The 22,796-nt window shown below is 40.6% G+C and overlaps 1 protein-coding gene across 9 annotated transcripts in view; it reads right to left on the reverse strand.

Annotated features, from left to right (window-relative positions):
- Positions 1-735: 735 nt before the first annotated feature.
- rnf175 (ring finger protein 175) overlaps positions 736-22,796 on the reverse strand; it is a 47,962-nt gene continuing 25,901 nt past the window's right edge. Inside the window, exons 6-10 of one of the 9 annotated variants that reach the window (XR_006770552.1) lie at positions 14,803-14,923; positions 6,444-6,577; positions 5,501-6,045; positions 4,578-4,679; positions 736-1,350 (exon numbers count right to left, since the gene is read on the reverse strand). Coding sequence is in view for 6 of the 9 variants with exons in the window: in XM_045721426.1 (XP_045577382.1) it covers positions 1,230-1,350; positions 4,578-4,679; positions 6,444-6,577; positions 14,803-14,923 (478 nt within the window). In the remaining 3 variants the exon portion in view is untranslated. The other 8 variants (XR_006770550.1, XM_045721428.1, XM_045721429.1 and 5 more) reach the window with 8 other exon arrangements.

The raw sequence follows: 22,796 nt of genomic DNA on the forward strand, positions 1-22,796 counted from the left end.
GTGAACTTCCCCCAGGCTAAATAAGCGTGCATACCAAATACCACCCTATTGCCTAAATAGGGGCTCAGGTTAAAAGTAGTGCACTACATAGGGAATAGGGTGCCATTTGGGATGCACTTCAAGTTCAAACAACAGGTTTTAAAAAGACAAAAGCAGCTTTTTTTTGTGGTGGTGACTGGACTAACGCTGTGATATGGCCTAGTGTCCCAATACGCGCATGGCCAACACTTTGCTTCACAATACCTAGTGCATCAGGTCGGGTATTGGGACACACAGAGACAGAGAGAGACAGAGAGAGACAGAGAGACAGAGAGACAGAGAGAGAGAGAGACAGAGAGAGAGAGAGCGAGAGAGAGAGAGAGAGAGAGAGAGAGAGAGAGAGAGAGAGACAGAGAGAGAGAGAGAGAGAGAGAGAGAGAGAGAGAGAGAGAGAGAGAGAGACAGAGACGAGAGACAGAGAGACAGAGAGAGAGAGAGAGAGAGAGAGAGAGAGAGAGAGAGAGAGAGAGAGAGAGAGAGAGAGAGAGAGAGAGAGAGAGAGAGAGAGAGAGAGAGAGAGAGAGAGAGAGAGAGAGAGAGACAGAGAGACAGAGAGAGAGAGAGAGAGAGAGAGAGAGAGAGAGAGAGAGACGAGAGAGAGAGAGAGAGAGAGAGAGAGAGACAGAGAGAGAGAGAGAGAGAGAGAGAGAGAGAGAGACAGAGAGACAGAGAGAGAGAGAGAGAGAGAGAGAGAGAGAGAGAGAGAGAGAGAGAGAGAGAGAGAGAGACAGAGAGACAGAGAGACAGAGAGACAGAGAGAGAGAGACAGAGAGAGCGAGAGAGAGAGAGAGAGAGAGGGAGAGAGAGGCCAGTCATCAGGTCAGGTATACCAGATACCAGTCTATCTGCGGAGTATAAACTGTAGAACAAACCGCAATGGTAAAGAAACCCGTCATAGTAAACACTTTACATATTCTACATCCCAAATGGCTCCATATACCCTTTATAGTGCACTACATTTAACCAAAAGGAGCAGACCATATAGGGAATAGGGAGCCATTTGGGATGCAAGCATTGTATAAAGTACAGAATTTACAGATCATAAATAAACACTTGTGTTAGAGGGAGACGGGGGGGGGGGGGGGTCCAATAAATTAAACGCACGGATTCCAAAAGTTCGGAGAGGGAATTCTGGGGAGGGAGTTCTGCAAGACGATCGTCATCGTCATCCCAGAGTTCTACTACTGCTACTATTCCAGCCCCAGGGTGAAGTTGATTCCGTGGACTATTCCGATGATGATGGGTTGCCAGGCAACAAGGTATCTCAGCCAATCCAAGAGCTGTCCGTACAGGACATGTGTTCTCTCCCAGCTGGGGGGAGGAGGGGGAGGGGTAGGTGTTAAGGAGCGATTGGTCCATTTGTGGAATTCTAAATTAATTATAAATTAATTGAAGATTCTTGAATCTTCAATTAATTGATTGATTCTTGAAGAATACAATTTATTAACATGGCCTTGGTTGCAGAAAAAGGTTGCAGTACGACCGGTACATTTATCATGTAAGCAACGTGAGACAAAAAACATTATCCAATATATATATATATATAAAAAAATAAAAAAAACTCAAAGCGTAACAATATTTTGCTTCAACACTCTTGTCTGCTCCAACTACAGACAGGCCGATACATTGGTTTACAAATCATAACCAATCATAAATTCTACAAAATGTTTAAAATGTTGCTAATTAAAACAAATCACATGCCTGGTACACACATCCAATCCCTTTTTCGCTCAAACTTTCCCTCAGAACTGTGCCGTTCATTTTCTGTCCGTTAAGTAACGGTGTTAGCTAGCAAGCTAACTAGCAAGAAGAGCAACACTGAAATAATTTAAGTTCTTTGACAATTTTTTTTTTTTTTTTAAATGACAAAAACGATCAATCAGAAAAAGACGATGATGATGATGATGATGATGAGGACACTGTCGGAGATTCTGCCTTCCGATACACCTCCTCGGAAAACAAATCTACATGATTAGAGACGAGTGGCTTCGCATATTAACGCGGCTAAGTGGAAGTTCGTCTCTCGTTACCATAGCTACAAAGTCAGAATTATGTCAGAATTTCTCTTCTAAACCTAACCTTAACCATAACGCTAACCTTATGCCTAACTCTAACTAATCTCATATTAAGACCAGAAAGCACATTTCCAGCAACCTAAAACACCACTGGGTCCAGCAACCTAAAACGCCACTGGGTCCAGCAACCTAAAACGCCACTGGGTCCAGCAACCTAAAACACCACTGGGTCCAGCAACCTAAAACGCCACTGGGTCCAGCAACCTAAAACACCACTGGGTCCAGCAACCTAAAACACCACTGGGTCCAGCAACCTAAAACACCACTGGGTCCAGCAACCTAAAACGCCACTGGGTCCAGCAACCTAAAACGCCACTGGGTCCAGCAACCTAAAACGCCACTGGGTCCAGCAACCTAAAACGCCACTGGGTCCAGCAACCTAAAACGCCACTGGGTCCAGCAACCTAAAACACCACTGGGTCCAGCAACCTAAAACACCAATCGTTGCTAAAACTTCATTTAAAGTGTGTTGTGTTTAAAATAGGATAATTTTAGTCGTAAAGTCAGTCTCGTCTTAAACTGAGTTTGGAACCTCAGAGCGTCACAACGAGTAAATGAAAGTTGTCTTTGGATTAACAATTATGTCAACAGATCATGCCCCGTCTTTTAGCCAAGCTCCATGTGCAAATTGCCCCTTCGCTAGCCTTTCATTGAACGGGGCTCAATTGTTTTCATTGCTCCCGATGCCTTCAAAAGGATCATGGGTCCTGTACGGATTGACCAACGCCTCCACAGCCAAAGTTCTATGGTTTCATTGCCTTGCCCAAAAGACCGTAGCTGGCTAGTATGTGGAATAGGAGCTTGGAGTTCGTCGGTCCCCAAGTCCGCACCAGTAACACGCTAGCTTGGTGTGCAATGACCAGTGGTGGTGAACGTACCGATTGATACTGGAATACAATGAACTCTGTGGCATAATTAAGCTAACGTCGTTAGATAATGGTATTCCTGGTTATGTAGGCCAGGCTCGATAGATAACGTTATTGCTGGTTATGTAGGCCCGGCTCGTTAGATAATGTTATTGCTGGTTATGTAGGCCAGGCTCGTTAGATAACGTTATTGCTGGTTATGTAGGCCAGGCTCGTTAGATAACGTTATTGCTGGTTATGTAGATGGCTGGTTATGTAGGTAGCTATCATTTGATAAAGCCAGGGTCCCTTGTATTATATTATTATTACTGAATTGAAATGGTATGGGGAGAAACCCTATGTAAGTTATCAAAACACTTTAGAATATCTACATAAATTCAACAATTGCATTCTTCTCATACGACTCATGTAGACTACTGACCGATTAAACACTTCCTCCAGCATCTCACCATCAATCTCTCCGTAGTTACTGAACTCCACCTGCTGGAGGTTTGTTTGTTGTGATTCTACATCGTCAAGGTAACAACTGATGACAATTAGGAGCGATAGGACAATATTTTGCCTGGTGCTCCTTACTTTTTTTAACATCTACCAATGGAAAAAAAAGTTCATTCAGAGCTCTGCTCATAAGTGAATGATATATACGCACACATTGATTCTAAGAAAAATAGAACTTATGCCTCATGAACTTAGTTCAACTGTTGTACCCCGTCAGATCCAATCGTATACTGTAACATGCTGGTCGCGAGGGCCAGCGTTGCAAAAATAAAATGTCAATCATTACACCCACACTGCTCGCGAGCGTCAACGAGCGTCTGCGTAGACAGGTGCTAAAATACAACTTGGTTCTACTTGTGTAGCTTGACGCGCTGCAAGTCCCACATCGGTTTTAAGAAGCATAGACCCACGTGGGTGATTGAAAGATGAACTGAGGTCCACACTCCAGTGCAGTTGGTGGTGGTAATGCACCTTAAAGTTGGTTACCAACCGCCATATAAAGTCCACAGAAGAAGCCTGAAGGAGGAGCGATGACTCGAAACAAAACTCAGTTTACTCTTTTATCTGTGGATTAATTGTCGGAGTAGAGGACCTTGTGCATTTCAGGTAAAATAAACAACACAATTTTGATATCTCAGGACAAATTAACTAGCAACAGCAAGCTAGTTAACTAAATTGCCATAAACGTTTGCATATTGACCTGTCGTCAAATTGGTGTGGTGGGGACCAAATCAACATGCACGCGATGGCAGGCCGGCGGGCGGGCGGACGCAAGCGAGCTGTCTGGTCAGCAAGTAAGCCTGTTTTACTCCATTGTTTGTAAACAATGTATAATTGTAAAGAAACACTGTATAGCCTCAAAACATGGTTAAAACTATAATTTACAATTATCGTAAACAAACACTGACCATTCATCAGATCAAAATGATTGCTGTAAAACATGTTTAAAACTTTTCTTTACAATTATACTGAACAAAAATATTAAACGCAACATGCAACGATTTCAAAGGCTGATAAGAATAAGTGTGTGTAAAATGTGCTCTCAGATTCAGCCAATCCCTGTGTCCTGTGGATCTCGCCTCTGCCAATGAAAGGATACGGATTGTTCATCATCCTCTTCAAGTCGACCTTCTCGTTGCAGTACGGACACGTCTGCTTCTTACCCACAATGCACCAGCCACGGATACAGAACTCGTGGAATCTGGAGGCAGAGTTGTCGTTAAAGAATCCACAACAACCACCCAAGTTATAGTACTGCAACAACTAGAGCCAGCGTAAAAAAATAATTAGCATTTCACATAGGAAATCATGGGACAGTTAGCCGCCATGCTAACACTCGTTGATCATCCTCAGTTGCAGGGTTGGGATCAATTCCAGTAAATTCAAGGTCTAAAAATACGGGTTAAGACGACATTATAATTTCATGAGGCAGCGTTAGAAAATAAACACATTCATTGGACCGTCACATTGGGCTAATTCTACAGGATTAGTATTGAAAACGTGACCAGCAGTCAGGGATTGAATAACGTGGTTGTAGATAATTAGAAAAACATTTAAATGACTTATGCTATGGGTTTTCTGAGAAGTTAACAACAACAACAAAAGAAATCTCTTTGATTGTGTTTATTTTCCATTTTGATGGTGAACTTTCTGTATTGCTAATTCAATACCAGTCAATTTTCGCTCCAGCGCTTGGTCCAATGATTTTGTTTATTTTTAAACGCTTCTGCATGGAATTATTACGTGGTCTTAACCTTTGTTATCTTCAACCAAAGAGTAAATTCAGGAAGTAAACCGACAATCCATTTTTATGGGAATCGATTTGGTGCAGTAATTAAGGGAAGAGTAGGGCACTATATAGGGAAAAGGACGCCATTTAGAGAGAGAGAGAGAGAGAGAGAGAGGGGAGAAGTAGAGAGAGGAGGGGAAAGAGAGAGAGAGGGGGGAATAAAGAGAGAGAGAGAGAGAGAGAGAGAGGAGGGAGAGTGACATAACATACAGGATAGGAGAGCTGGTAGATACCTTCTATAATCCACACAGTGCAGTGAGGATAGGATACATGTGGTTACAGGAGAGCTGGTAGATTTCTTCTATAATTCTCACAATGTCGTGAGGATAGTAGGCTTGGGCGGTATCCACTGTAGTACCGGCATAGCACACAAGGGGGCGATAGAAACGCAAGAATAGCCCATTGGGCCTCTATTACCAGAACGCTAACAAAATTAGCACAAACTAATAGGGATATCACAGACGCTGTTAGCTAAATGCTAACGAGCGAAAAACTAAACATAAACTAATTGGCAAATCTAGCTCAGTTATACAAGCATTGCTAGTAGCTACCGAATGTCATTTTCGGTGAGTGTGGACATTTACAAGCGAACCTGAACGAGAAAATGAACAAATGAACAAAGTTGCGATGCATGCTTTTCTGAAGGAAGAGCAGCATGTGTCGATGGGAGAACAGAGGAGAAACAAACGCTAGCAGGAAGCGCAGGGAAAACATGGCAGCTGTACAGATAACTCATCCAGAGCTCTTTGACTTCCGGCAGAAAGCCATTATAAGATATCTGAGGGCAAACATTTAGTAGTGAATTACATTTAGTAGTGAATTACATTTACTAGTGAATTACATTTAGTATTGAATTGCATACAAGTGTAACTTCATCACCTCACGCGCGACGTACAACAGAGACTCTCCAATAGATACAGAACACTGTGGATTCACCTGCTCCTGCTTTCTAGCATTGTGCTACTTACAAAACTAACACGTGACTGGCTGAACTGTTCTGGGGAACATATGGTAAGCTTCATGATTAAAATAATCATGTGACAGGTGAAATTAAGAATGCAATCTGCTTTATCAGCCTAAGGTATTGCACACAAAATCTTCAAATAATTAGTTTCAACGGTATTGACCAGTATGCGGTATATATGGTATACTGCCCAAGCCTAGTGGATAGGATACATGTGGTTACAGGAGAGTTGGTAGGTATCTTCTATAATCCCCTCCTCATCCACGTCTACTAGGATCTTCTGGCCACAGACCGCACAGATATCATCTGTCAGGCTCCTGGACGGCATTCCTCCCATGTTATAGTACTGCAACAACAAAAACATGTTATAGTACAGCAACAACAACAACATGTTATAGTACTGCAACAACAACAACATGTTATAGTACTGCAACAACAACAACATGTTATAGTACTGCAACAACAACAACAACAACATGTTATAGTACTGCAACAACAACAACAACAACATGTTATAGTACTGCAACAACAACAACATGTTATAGTACAGCAACAACAACAACATGTTATAGTACTGCAACAACAACAACATGTTATAGTACAACAACAACAACATGTTATAGTACTGCAACAACAACAACAACATGTTATAGTACTGCAACAACAACAACATGTTATAGTACTGCAACAACAACAACATGTTATAGTACAGCAACAACAACAACAACATGTTATAGTACTGCAACAACAACAACAACAACATGTTATAGTACTGCAACAACAACAACATGTTATAGTACAGCAACAACAACAACAACAACATGTTATAGTACAGCAACAACAACAACAACAACATGTTATAGTACTGCAACAACAACAACATGTTATAGTACTGCAACAACAACAACATGTTATAGTACTGCAACAACAACAACAACATGTTATAGTACAGCAACAACAACAACATGTTATAGTACTGCAACAACAACAACAACAACATGTTATAGTACAGCAACAACAACAACAACATGTTATAGTACTGCAACAACAACATGTTATAGTACAGCAACAACAACAACATGTTATATTACTGCAACAACAACAACAACAACATGTTATAGTACTGCAACAACAACAACAACATGTTATAGTACTGCAACAACAACAACAACATGTTATAGTACTGCAACAACAACAACATGTTATAGTACTGCAACAACAACAACAACATGTTATAGTACTGCAACAACAACAACATGTTATAGTACTGCAACAAAAACAACAACAACGTGTTATAGTACTGCAACAACAAGTTATAGTACTGCAACAACAACAACATGTTATAGTACAGCAACAACAACAACATGTTATAGTACTGCAACAACAACAACATGTTATAGTACTGCAACAACAACAACAACAAGTTATAGTACTGCAACAACAACAACAACAACATGTTATAGTACTGCAACAACAACAACATGTTATAGTACTGCAACAACAACAACATGTTATAGTACTGCAACAACAACAACAACATGTTATAGTACTGCAACAACAACAACAACAACATGTTATAGTACTGCAACAACAACAACATGTTATAGTACAGCAACAACAACAACAACAACATGTTATAGTACTGCAACAACAACAACATGTTATAGTACTGCAACAACAACAACAACATGTTATAGTACTGCAACAACAACAACAACAACATGTTATAGTACTGCAACAACAACAACATGTTATAGTACTGCAACAACAACAACAACATGTTATAGTACTGCAACAACAACAACATGTTATAGTACTGCAACAACAACAACAACATGTTATAGTACAGCAACAACAACAACATGTTATAGTACTGCAACAACAACAACATGTTATAGTACTGCAACAACAACAACATGTTATAGTACTGCAACAACAACAACAACAACATGTTATAGTACTGCAACAACAACAACAACATGTTATAGTACTGCAACAACAACAACAACATGTTATAGTACTGCAACAACAACAACATGTTATAGTACTGCAACAACAACAACATGTTATAGTACTGCAACAACAACAACATGTTATAGTACTGCAACAACAACAACAACATGTTATAGTACTGCAACAACAACAACAACATGTTATAGTACTGCAACAACAACAACAACAACGTGTTATAGTACTGCAACAACAAGTTATAGTACTGCAACAACAACAACATGTTATAGTACAGCAACAACAACAACATGTTATAGTACTGCAACAACAACAACATGTTATAGTACTGCAACAACAACAACAACAACATGTTATAGTACTGCAACAACAACATGTTATAGTACTGCAACAACAACAACATGTTATAGTACTGCAACAACAACAACATGTTATAGTACTGCAACAACAACAACAACAACAACAACATGTTATAGTACTGCAACAACAACAACAACATGTTATAGTACTGCAACAACAACAACAACATGTTATAGTACTACAACAACAACAACAACAACATGTTATAGTACTGCAACAACAACAACAACATGTTATAGTACAGCAACAACAACAACATGTTATAGTACAGCAACAACAACAACATGTTATACTACTGCAACAACAACAACAACATGTTATAGTACTGCAACAACAACAACATGTTATAGTACTGCAACAACAACAACATGTTATAGTACTGCAACAACAACAACATGTTATAGTACAGCAACAACAACAACATGTTATAGTACTGCAACAACAACAACAACAACATGTTATAGTACAGCAACAACAACAACAACATGTTATAGTACTGCAACAACAACAACATGTTATAGTACTGCAACAACAACAACATGTTATAGTACTGCAACAACAACAACAACAACTGTTATAGTACTGCAACAACAACAACATGTTATAGTACTGCAACAACAACAACAACATGTTATAGTACTGCAACAACAACAACAACATGTTATAGTACTGCAACAACAACAACATGTTATAGTACTGCAACAACAACAACAACATGTTATAGTACTGCAACAACAACAACAACATGTTATAGTACTGCAACAACAACAACAACACTGTTATAGTACTGCAACAACAACAACTGTTATAGTACTGCAACAACAACAACATGTTATAGTACAGCAACAACAACAACATGTTATAGTACAGCAACAACAACAACAACATGTTATAGTACTGCAACAACAACAACATGTTATAGTACAGCAACAACAACAACATGTTATAGTACTGCAACAACAACAACAACAACATGTCATAGTACTGCAACAACAACAACATGTTATAGTACTGCAACAACAACAACAACATGTTATAGTACTGCAACAACAACAACATGTTATAGTACTGCAACAACAACAACATGTTATAGTACTGCAACAACAACAACAACATGTTATAGTACAGCAACAACAACAACATGTTATAGTACTGCAACAACAACAACAACATGTTATAGTACTGCAACAACAACAACAACATGTTATAGTACCGCAACAAAAACAACAACAACGTGTTATAGTACTGCAACAACAAGTTATAGTACTGCAACAACAACAACATGTTATAGTACAGCAACAACAACAACATGTTATAGTACTGCAACAACAACAACATGTTATAGTACTGCAACAACAACAACATGTTATAGTACTGAAACAACAACATGTTATAGTACTGCAACAACAACAACATGTTATAGTACTGCAACAACAACAACAACATGTTATAGTACTGCAACAACAACAACAACAACATGTTATAGTACTGCAACAACAACAACATGTTATAGTACTGCAACAACAACAACATAACACAACAACATGTTATAGTACTGCAACAACAACAACAACAACATGTTATAGTACAGCAACAACAACAACAACATGTTATAGTACTGCAACAACAACAACATGTTATAGTACAGCAACAACAACAACATGTTATAGTACTGCAACAACAACAACAACAACATGTCATAGTACTGCAACAACAACAACATGTTATAGTACTGCAACAACAACAACAACATGTTATAGTACTGCAACAACAACAACATGTTATAGTACTGCAACAACAACAACATGTTATAGTACTGCAACAACAACAACAACATGTTATAGTACAGCAACAACAACAAAATGTTATAGTACTGCAACAACAACAACAACATGTTATAGTACTGCAACAACAACAACAACATGTTATAGTACCGCAACAAAAACAACAACAACGTGTTATAGTACTGCAACAACAAGTTATAGTACTGCAACAACAACAACATGTTATAGTACAGCAACAACAACAACATGTTATAGTACAGCAACAACAACAACAACATGTTATAGTACTGCAACAACAACAACATGTTATAGTACTGCAACAACAACAACATGTTATAGTACTGCAACAACAACAACAACAACATGTTATAGTACTGCAACAACAACATGTTATAGTACTGCAACAACAACAACATGTTATAGTACTGCAACAACAACAACATGTTATAGTACTGCAACAACAACAATAACAACAACATGTTATAGTACTGCAACAACAACAACAACATGTTATACTACTGCAACAACAACAACAATATGTTATAGTACTGCAACAACAACAACATGTTATAGTACTGGAACAACAACAACAACATGTTATAGTACTGCAACAACAACAACATGTTATAGTACTGCAACAACAACATGTTATAGTACTGCAACAACAACAACATGTTATAGTACTGCAACAACAACAACAACAACATGTTATAGTACTGCAACAACAACATGTTATAGTACTGCAACAACAACAACATGTTATAGTACTGCAACAACAACAACATGTTATAGTACTGCAACAACAACAACAACATGTTATACTACTGCAACAACAACAACAACAACATGTTATAGTACTGCAACAACAACAACAACAACAACAATGTTATAGTACTGCAACAACAACAACAACATGTTATAGTACAGCAACAACAACAACATGTTATACTACTGCAACAACAACAACATGTTATACTACTGCAACAACAACAACAACATGTTATAGTACTGCAACAACAACAACATGTTATAGTACTGCAACAACAACAACATGTTATAGTACTGCAACAACAACAACATGTTATAGTACTGCAACAACAACAACAACAACATGTTATAGTACAGCAACAACAACAACAACATGTTATAGTACTGCAACAACAACAACATGTTATAGTACAGCAACAACAACATGTTATAGTACTGCAACAACAACAACAACAACATGTTATAGTACTGCAACAACAACAACAACAACATGTTATAGTACTGCAACAACAACAACAACATGTTATAGTACTGCAACAACAACAACATGTTATAGTACTGCAACAACAACAACATGTTATAGTACTGCAACAACAACAACATGTTATAGTACTGCAACAACTACAACAACAACATGTTATAGTACTGCAACAACAACAACATGTTATAGTACTGCAACAACAACATGTTATAGTACTGCAACAACAACAACATGTTATAGTACTGCAACAACAACAACATGTTATAGTACTGCAACAACAACAACAACAACATGTTATAGTACTGCAACAACAACATGTTATAGTACTGCAACAACAACAACATGTTATAGTACTGCAACAACAACAATAACAACAACATGTTATAGTACTGCAACAACAACAACAACATGTTATACTACTGCAACAACAACAACAATATGTTATAGTACTGCAACAACAACAACATGTTATAGTACTGGAACAACAACAACAACATGTTATAGTACTGCAACAACAACAACATGTTATAGTACTGCAACAACAACATGTTATAGAACTGCAACAACAACAACATGTTATAGTACTGCAACAACAACAACAACAACATGTTATAGTACTGCAACAACAACATGTTATAGTACTGCAACAACAACAACATGTTATAGTACTGCAACAACAACAACATGTTATAGTACTGCAACAACAACAACAACATGTTATACTACTGCAACAACAACAACAACAACATGTTATAGTACTGCAACAACAACAACAACAACAACAATGTTATAGTACTGCAACAACAACAACAACATGTTATAGTACAGCAACAACAACAACATGTTATACTACTGCAACAACAACAACATGTTATACTACTGCAACAACAACAACAACATGTTATAGTACTGCAACAACAACAACATGTTATAGTACTGCAACAACAACAACATGTTATAGTACTGCAACAACAACAACAACAACAACAACAACATGTTATAGTACTGCAACAACAACAACAACATGTTATAGTACAGCAACAACAACAACATGTTATAGTACAGCAACAACAACAACATGTTATACTACTGCAACAACAAAAACAACATATTATAGTTCTGCAACAACAACAACATGTTATAGTACTGCAACAACAACTACAAAATGTTATAGTACTGCAACAACAACTACAAAATGTTATAGTACTGCAACAACAACAACAAGTTATAGTACTGCAACAACAACAACAAGTTATAGTACTGCAACAACAACAACATGTTATAGTACTGCAACAACAACAACATGTTATAGTACTGCAACAACAACAACAACAACAACATGTTATAGTACTGCAACAACAACAACAACAACATGTTATAGTACTGCAACAACAACATGTTATAGTACTGCAACAACAACATGTTATAGTACTGCAACAACAACAAGTTATAGTACTGCAACAACAACAACAACAACAACAACATGTTATAGTACTGCAACAACAACATGTTATAGTACTGCAACAACAACAACAACATGTTATAGTACAGCAACAACAACAACATGTTATAGTACAGCAACAACAACAACATGTTATAGTACAGCAACAACAACAACATGTTATAGTACAACAACAACAACAACATGTTATACTACTGCAACAACAACAACAACATGTTATAGTACTGCAACAACAACAACAAAATGTTATAGTACTGCAACAACAACAACAAGTTATAGTACTGCAACAACAACAACAAAATGTTATAGTACTGCAACAACAACAACAAGTTATAGTACTGCAACAACAACAACAACATGTTATAGTACTGCAACAACAACAACATGTTATAGTACTGCAACAACAACAACAACAACAACATGTTATAGTACAGCAACAACAACATGTTATAGTACTGCAACAACAACATGTTATAGTACTGCAACAACAACAACAACAACAACAACATATTATAGTACTGCAACAACAACAACAACATGTTATAGTACTGCAACAACATGTTATAGTACTGCAACAACAACAACAACATGTTATAGTACTGCAACAACAACAACAACAACAACATGTTATAGTACTGCAACAACAACATATTATAGTACTGCAACAACATGTTATAGTACTGCAACAACAACAACAACATGTTATAGTACTGCAACAACAACAACAACAACATGTTATAGTACTGCAACAACAACAACAACAACTACATGTTAAAGTACTGCAACAACAACATAATATATAATTTGTGGGTAAACTACGGCACGTGGGAGATTTGAGTAAAACAAAATGATAAAAACCACTACAGGCCACTCTAGAACGCCTAAAACTAGATGTAGAAATTATATATATTTATTATATATTTTCAAATAACTGCCCTTTTTCTCGCCCGCAGATAGATTTTTGACAAAGTAAATCCCCCCCCCAATATGTGCGGGGCTCCATTGAATTTAGAAATCCCGATTTGGTCCTCGGGCCAAACAAATCGACCCGCCCCTGGACTATATAGTAGTGCAACAAAATTACATCAACAGATACTCCATGTGTATAGTGTATACTCTATGTGTATAGTGTATACTCTATGTGTATAGTGTATACTCTATGTGTATAGTGTATACTCTATGTGTATAGTGTATACTCTATGTGTATAGTGTATGTGTATAGTGTATACTCTATGTGTATAGTGTATGTGTATACTGTATACTCTATGTGTATAGTGTATGTGTATACTCTATGTGTATAGTGTATACTCTATGTGTATACTCTATGTGTATAGTGTATACTCTATGTGTATAGTGTATGTGTATACTGTATACTCTATGTGTATAGTGTATACTCTATGTGTATAGTGTATACTCTATGTGTATAGTGTATGTGTATAGTGTATACTCTGTGTATAGTGTATGTGTATAGTGTATACTCTATGTGTATAGTGTATACTCTATGTGTATACTGTATACTCTATGTGTATACTCCATGTGTATAGTGTATACTCTATGTGTATAGTGTATACTCTATGTGTATAGTGTATGTGTATACTGTATACTCTATGTGTATAGTGTATACTCTATGTGTATAGTGTATACTCTATGTGTATACTGTATACTCTGTGTATACTCCATGTGTATAGTGTATACTCTATGTGTATAGTGTATACTCTATGTGTATAGTGTATGTGTATAGTACTCACCCCTATAGTTGAGGCCATGTAGTCTGAGCAGATCTCAGCAAAGTCCCGTCCCATCACTCCATAGTACAGACCATAGAACAGCATGACAACACCCACATCCATCGAGTCCTCAGCCTTGATCCTACAATACAACACAACCATAGAGCCCTCAGCCTTGATCCTACAACACATCCATAGAGCCCTCAGCCTTGATCCTACAACACATCCATAGAGCCCTCAGCCTTGATCCTACAACACAACACAGAGCCCTCAGCCTTGATCCTACAACACAACACAGAGTCCTCAGCCTTGATCCTACAACACAAAACATCCATAGAGTCCTCAGCCTTGATCCTACAACACAACACAACCATAGAGCCCTCAGCCTTGATCCTACAACACAACACAGAGCCCTCAGCCTTGATCCTACAAAACAACACATCCAGAGCCCTCAGCCTTGATCCTACAACACAACCATAGAGCCCTCAGCCTTGATCCTACAACACAACCATAGAGCCCTCAGCCTTGATCCTACAACACAACCATAGAGCCCTCAGCCTTGATCCTACATCACAACACATTTATAGAGTCCTCAGCCTTCATCCTACAACACAACACATCCATAAAGCCCTCAGCCTTGATCCTACAACACAACCATAGAGTCCTCAGCCTTGATCCTACAACACAACCATAGAGCCCTCAGCCTTGATCCTACAACACAACACAACCATAGAGCCCTCAGCCTTGATCCTACAACACAACACAACCATAGAGCCCTCAGCCTTGATCCTACAACACAACACAACCATGGAGTTCTCAGCCTTGATCCTACAACATAACCATAGAGCCCTCAGCCTTGATCCTACAAAACAACACATCCAGAGTCCTCAGCCTTGATCCTACAACACAACCATAGAGACCTCAGCCTTGATCCTATAACACAACCCAACCATAGAGCCCTCAGCCTTGATCGTTAATCGGTTTTGTTCCAAAATGGCACCCATAGGGCTCTGGTCACTCTTTAGGGAATAGGGTGGGTCAGGTGCCGTTTTGGATGCACGCCAAATCAAGTTTATTTAAAGTGTGTGTGTGTGTTCGTGTGTCACGGACGTGGCAGAGGGTGTTTGTTTTAATGTGTTTCGGGGTTTGTTGGGCAATGTTCTATGTTAGTCTATTTTCTATGTCTGTGTCTAGTTTATCTATTTCTATGCTTAGTTTATTGGTTTGACCTTCAATTGGAGGCAGCTGTTCCTCGTTGTCTCTGATTGAAGGTCCTATTTAGTAGGGGTGTTTTTCCATGGGTTTTTGTGGGTAGTTGTTCCTTGTGTAGCTGTGTGCCTCACAGGACTGTTTCTCGTCGTTGTTTTTTTGTATTAAGTGTTTTGTTTCGTTTTCTTGTCATTAAATAAAGAAGATGAGCGTACACATTCCCGCTGCGCCTTGGTCCCATCTTTACGACGAACGCGACAGTGTGTGTTTGTGTGTGTGTGTGTGTGTGTGTGTGTGTGTGTGTGTTAGTGTGTGCGTGCGTGTGTGTGTCTCTCTCTCTGTGAGTGTGTGTGCGTGCGTGCGTGCGCGTGTGCGTGTGCATTAGTGTGTGTGTGTGTGTGTGTGTGTGTGTGTGCGTGTGTGCCTGTGTGTGTGTGTGTGTGCGTGTGTGTGTGTGTGTGTGTGTGTGTGTGTCTCTCTCTCTGTGCGCGTGTGTGTGTGTGTGTGTCTCTCTCTCTGCGTGTGTGTGTGTGTGTGCGTGCGTGCGTGCGTGTGTCTCTCTCTCTGTGCGCGTGTGTGTGTGTGTGTCCTCTCTCTGCGTGTGTGTGTGTGTGTGTGTGTGCGTGCGTGCGTGTGTGCGTGCGTGTTCGTGCATGTGTGTGTGGTGTGTGTTCTCTCTCTGTGTGTGTGCGTGCGTGTGTGTGTGTGTCTCTCTCTGTGCGCGTGTGTGTGTGTGTGTCTCTCTGTGTGTGTGTGTGTGTGTGTGTGTGTGTGCGTGCGTGCGTGTGTGTGTGTGTCTCTGTGTGTGTGTGTGTGTGTCTCTCTCTGTGTGTGTGTGTGTGTGTGTGTGTGTGTGTGTGTGTGTGTGTGTGTGTGTGTGTGTGTGTGTGTGTGTGTCTCTGTGTGTGTGTGTGTGTGTGTGTGTGTGTGTGTGTGTGTGTGTGTGTGTGTGTGTGTGTGTGTGTGTTGTGCTGTGCGATCGAATGTTGGTTATTTTGTTCTATCATCTGGCAACGATATTCCATTTGTTGTTTTCTGTGAGCTCACATCCTGCCTGAACTGTGTGATGTAGTAGGGAGTTGTAGTTCTAAATGACATCCAGCCTGAACTGTGTGATGTAGTAGGTTTTTTCTCTATCCAGCCTGAACTGTGATGTAGTAGGGAGTTGTAGTTTCCAACAAGCCTATTCTACTGTTTAGCAGAAATCGTGGTCATTAACTACAACGACCATAATCCATTGCGCACTACTTGTCCGGTCTGTGTTTTTTTTCCCCCGCCTGCACAGAAGATCCTAGTATATAGAGAGCAGCGTTGCTACAACATCGCTAATACATAATCTAGAGATTGATACTTGGTATTCACAGTCATAACCTTATTTACTTTTGATAAGGATTTATATGTTAAGTAATGACATCCCACCACGTAATTATGACATTACGTAACATATATAATGAATAATTAGACAAACGTAACTATTAGTAATGGTTCGATTCTGTAACATGTATAATGAATTAGAATGATAAACTTCAGTCTAATAAGGTTTGGTCGAGACGAGTAGAAATGTGTGTGTGTGTGTGTGTGTGTGAGACTAAGAAAATACCAAGAACAATTAAAACTGTGTATGACCTGACCTGGTTAGAACTCTGAGAAACTTACGATAGGACAGGGAGTCCTTTCAAGGTGCCTCTAATCTCGGGAGCAGGGAACTGCCAGCTTGGTAGTGATAAACAGTAGTGAGAACTATGCTCAGTGGGTAGAGCGTGGTGTTTGCAACGCCAGGGTTGTGGGTTCGATTCCCACGGGGGGGCCAGCACAGGGGGGAAAAAAATAAAATTGTATGAAATGAAATGTATGCATTCACTACTGTAAGTCGCTCTGGATAAGAGCGTCTGCTAAATGACTAAAATGTAAATGTAAAATGATACATCCTACTTACTGTTTGTGTGTCTGTATGTGCGTAGGCTACCTACTGTTTGTGTGTCTGTATGTGCGTAGGGTACCTACTGTCCTGGTCGTTGTCGTAGGCTACCTACTGTTTGTGTGTAGGTATGTGCGTAGGCTACCTACTGTTTGTGTGTAGGTATGTGCGTAGGCTACCTACTGTTTGTGTGTAGGTATGTGCGTAGGCTATCTACTGTTTGTGTGTAGGTATGTGCGTAGGCTACCTACTGTTTGTGTGTAGGTATGTGCGTAGGCTACCTACTGTTTGTGTGTCTGTATGTGCGTAGGCTACCTACTGTTTGTGCGTAGGCTACCTACTGTCCGTGTGTCTGTATGTGCGTAGGCTATCTACTGTCCGTTGATGTGCGTAGGCTACCTACTGTTTGTGTGTCTGTATGTGCGTAGGCTACCTACTGTCCGTGTGTCTGTATGTGCGTAGGCTACCTACTGTCCGTGTGTCTGTATGTGCGTAGGCTATCTACTGTCCGTGTGTCTGTATGTGCGTAGGCTATCTACTGTCCGTGTGTCTGTATGTGCGTAGGCTACCTACTGTTTGTGTGTCTGTATGTGCGTAGGCTACCTACTGTCCGTGTGTCTGTATGTGCGTAGGCTATCTACTGTCCGTGTGTCTGTATGTGCGTAGGCTATCTACTGTTTGTGTGTCTGTATGTGCGTAGGCTACCTACTGTTTGTGTGTAGGTATGTGCGTAGACTATCTACTGTCTGTATGTGCGTAGGCTACCTACTGTTTGTGTGTAGGTATGTGCGTAGACTATCTACTGTCTGTATGTGCGTAGGCTACCTACTGTTTGTGTGTAGGTATGTGCGTAGGCTACCTACTGTTTGTGTGTCTGTATGTGCGTAGGCTATCTACTGTTTGTGTGTAGGTATGTGCGTAGGCTATCTACTGTCCGTGTGTCTGTATGTGCGTAGGCTATCTACTGTTTGTGTGTCTGTATGTGCGTAGGCTATCTACTGTTTGTGTGTAGGTATGTGCGTAGACTATCTACTGTTTGTGTGTCGGTATGTGCGTAGGCTACCTACTGTTTGTGTGTCTGTATGTGCGTAGGCTACCTACTGTTTGTGTGTAGGTATGTGCGTAGGCTACCTACTGTCCGTGTGTCTGTATGTGCGTAGGCTACCTACTGTTTGTGTGTAGGTATGTGCGTAGGCTACCTACTGTCCGTGTGTCTGTATGTGCGTAGGCTATCTACTGTCCGTGTGTCTGTATGTGCGTAGGCTACCTACTGTTTGTGTGTCTGTATGTGCGTAGGCTACCTACTGTTTGTGTGTCTGTATGTGCGTAGGCTACCTACTGTTTGTGTGTAGGTATGTGCGTAGACTATCTACTGTCTGTATGTGCGTAGGCTATCTACTGTTTGTGTGTAGGTATGTGCGTAGGCTATCTACTGTCTGTATGTGCGTAGGCTACCTACTGTTTGTGTGTAGGTATGTGCGTAGACTATCTACTGTCTGTATGTGCGTAGGCTATCTACTGTATGTGTGTCTGTATGTGCGTAGGCTACCTACTGTTTGTGTGTCTGTATGTGCGTAGGCTATCTACTGTATGTGTGTCTGTATGTGCGTAGGCTATCTACTGTATGTGTGTAGGTATGTGCGTAGGCTACCTACTGTTTGTGTGTCTGTATGTGCGTAGGCTATCTACTGTTTGTGTGTCTGTATGTGCGTAGGCTATCTACTGTATGTGTGTCTGTATGTGCGTAGGGTACCTACTGTCTGTATGTGCGTAGGCTACCTACTGTATGTGTGTCTGTATGTGCGTAGGCTACCTACTGTTTGTGTGTCTGTATGTGCGTAGGCTATCTACTGTTTGTGTGTCTGTATGTGCGTAGGCTATCTACTGTATGTGTGTCTGTATGTGCGTAGGCTACCTACTGTTTGTGTGTAGGTATGTGCGTAGACTATCTACTGTCTGTATGTGCGTAGGCTACCTACTGTTTGTGTGTAGGTATGTGCGTAGGCTATCTACTGTTTGTGTGTAGGTATGTGCGTAGGCTACCTACTGTTTGTGTGTAGGTATGTGCGTAGGCTACCTACTGTTTGTGTGTCTGTATGTGCGTAGGCTACCTACTGTTTGTGCGTAGGCTACCTACTGTCCGTGTGTCTGTATGTGCGTAGGCTATCTACTGTCCGTGTGTCTGTATGTGCGTAGGCTACCTACTGTTTGTGTGTCTGTATGTGCGTAGGCTACCTACTGTCCGTGTGTCTGTATGTGCGTAGGCTACCTACTGTTTGTGTGTAGGTATGTGCGTAGACTCTCTGTTGTATGTCGTAGGCTACCTACTGTTTGTGTGTAGTCTGTATGTGCGTAGGCTACCTACTGTTTGTGTGTTATGTGCGTAGGCTACCTACTGTCCGTGTGTCTGTATGTGCGTAGGCTATCTACTGTCCGTGTGTCTGTATGTGCGTAGGCTACCTACTGTTTGTGTGTCTGTATGTGCGTAGGCTACCTACTGTTTGTGTGTCTGTATGTGCGTAGGCTACCTACTGTTTGTGTGTAGGTATGTGCGTAGACTATCTACTGTCTGTATGTGCGTAGGCTATCTACTGTTTGTGTGTAGGTATGTGCGTAGGCTATCTACTGTCTGTATGTGCGTAGGCTACCTACTGTTTGTGTGTAGGTATGTGCGTAGACTATCTACTGTCTGTATGTGCGTAGGCTACCTACTGTTTGTGTGTAGGTATGTGCGTAGGCTATCTACTGTTTGTGTGTAGGTATGTGCGTAGGCTACCTACTGTTTGTGTGTAGGTATGTGCGTAGGCTACCTACTGTTTGTGTGTCTGTATGTGCGTAGGCTACCTACTGTTTGTGCGTAGGCTACCTACTGTCCGTGTGTCTGTATGTGCGTAGGCTATCTACTGTCCGTGTGTCTGTATGTGCGTAGGCTACCTACTGTTTGTGTGTCTGTATGTGCGTAGGCTACCTACTGTCCGTGTGTCTGTATGTGCGTAGGCTACCTACTGTTTGTGTGTAGGTATGTGCGTAGGCTATCTACTGTCCGTGTGTCTGTATGTGCGTAGGCTACCTACTGTTTGTGTGTCTGTATGTGCGTAGGCTACCTACTGTCCGTGTGTCTGTATGTGCGTAGGCTATCTACTGTCCGTGTGTCTGTATGTGCGTAGGCTATCTACTGTCCGTGTGTCTGTATGTGCGTAGGCTACCTACTGTTTGTGTGTCTGTATGTGCGTAGGCTACCTACTGTCCGTGTGTCTGTATGTGCGTAGGCTATCTACTGTCCGTGTGTCTGTATGTGCGTAGGCTATCTACTGTTTGTGTGTCTGTATGTGCGTAGGCTACCTACTGTTTGTGTGTAGGTATGTGCGTAGACTATCTACTGTCTGTATGTGCGTAGGCTACCTACTGTTTGTGTGTAGGTATGTGCGTAGACTATCTACTGTCTGTATGTGCGTAGGCTATCTACTGTATGTGTGTCTGTATGTGCGTAGGCTACCTACTGTTTGTGTGTAGGTATGTGCGTAGGCTACCTACTGTTTGTGTGTCTGTATGTGCGTAGGCTATCTACTGTTTGTGTGTAGGTATGTGCGTAGGCTATCTACTGTCCGTGTGTCGGTATGTGCGTAGACTATCTACTGTTTGTGTGTCTGTATGTGCGTAGGCTACCTACTGTTTGTGTGTAGGTATGTGCGTAGGCTATCTACTGTCCGTGTGTCTGTATGTGCGTAGGCTACCTACTGTTTGTGTGTAGGTATGTGCATAGACTATCTACTGTCTGTATGTGCGTAGGCTACCTACTGTTTGTGTGTAGGTATGTGCGTAGGCTACCTACTGTCCGTGTGTCTGTATGTGCGTAGGCTATCTACTGTCCGTGTGTCTGTATGTGCGTAGGCTACCTACTGTTTGTGTGTCTGTATGTGCGTAGGCTACCTACTGTTTGTGTGTCTGTATGTGCGTAGGCTACCTACTGTTTGTGTGTAGGTATGTGCGTAGACTATCTACTGTCTGTATGTGCGTAGGCTATCTACTGTTTGTGTGTAGGTATGTGCGTAGGCTATCTACTGTCTGTATGTGCGTAGGCTACCTACTGTTTGTGTGTAGGTATGTGCGTAGACTATCTACTGTCTGTATGTGCGTAGGCTACCTACTGTTTGTGTGTAGGTATGTGCGTAGGCTATCTACTGTCTGTATGTGCGTAGGCTATCTACTGTTTGTGTGTCTGTATGTGCGTAGGCTACCTACTGTTTGTGTGTAGGTATGTGCGTAGACTATCTACTGTCTGTATGTGCGTAGGCTACCTACTGTTTGTGTGTCTGTATGTGCGTAGGCTATCTACTGTTTGTGTGTAGGTATGTGCGTAGACTATCTACTGTTTGTGTGTAGGTATGTGCGTAGCCCATCTACTGTCCGTGTGTCTGTATGTGCGTAGGCTACCTACTGTTTGTGTGTCTGTATGTGCGTAGGCTCTTTTGTGTCTGTATGTGCGTAGGCTACCTACTGTTTGTGTGTAGGTATGTGCGTAGGCTATCTACTGTTTGTGTGTCTGTATGTGCGTAGGCTACCTACTGTTTGTGCGTCTGTATGTGCGTAGGCTACCTACTGTCCGTGTGTCTGTATGTGCGTAGGCTACCTACTGTTTGTGTGTAGGTATGTGCGTAGGCTACCTACTGTTTGTGTGTAGGTATGTGCGTAAGTAGGGAGTGAGTTATAAAATGATCTTTGTATTATGGACTTCAGAACGTTCTCGTGAATAAACTGTAACGAGTCTTTGACTAATTATTATTAAACTCAGGGTCTTACAAACCTCGGGATTTTGGTCAAAGCTTAAATAATTGTTAGTTATCATTTGGGATTGAAAAGTGATTTTATTAAAGTAATGTGAACAAGT

Source organism: Salmo salar, chromosome ssa07 (genome assembly GCF_905237065.1).
Source record: "Salmo salar chromosome ssa07, Ssal_v3.1, whole genome shotgun sequence".
NCBI classification, from domain to species: Eukaryota; Metazoa; Chordata; class Actinopteri; order Salmoniformes; family Salmonidae; genus Salmo; species Salmo salar.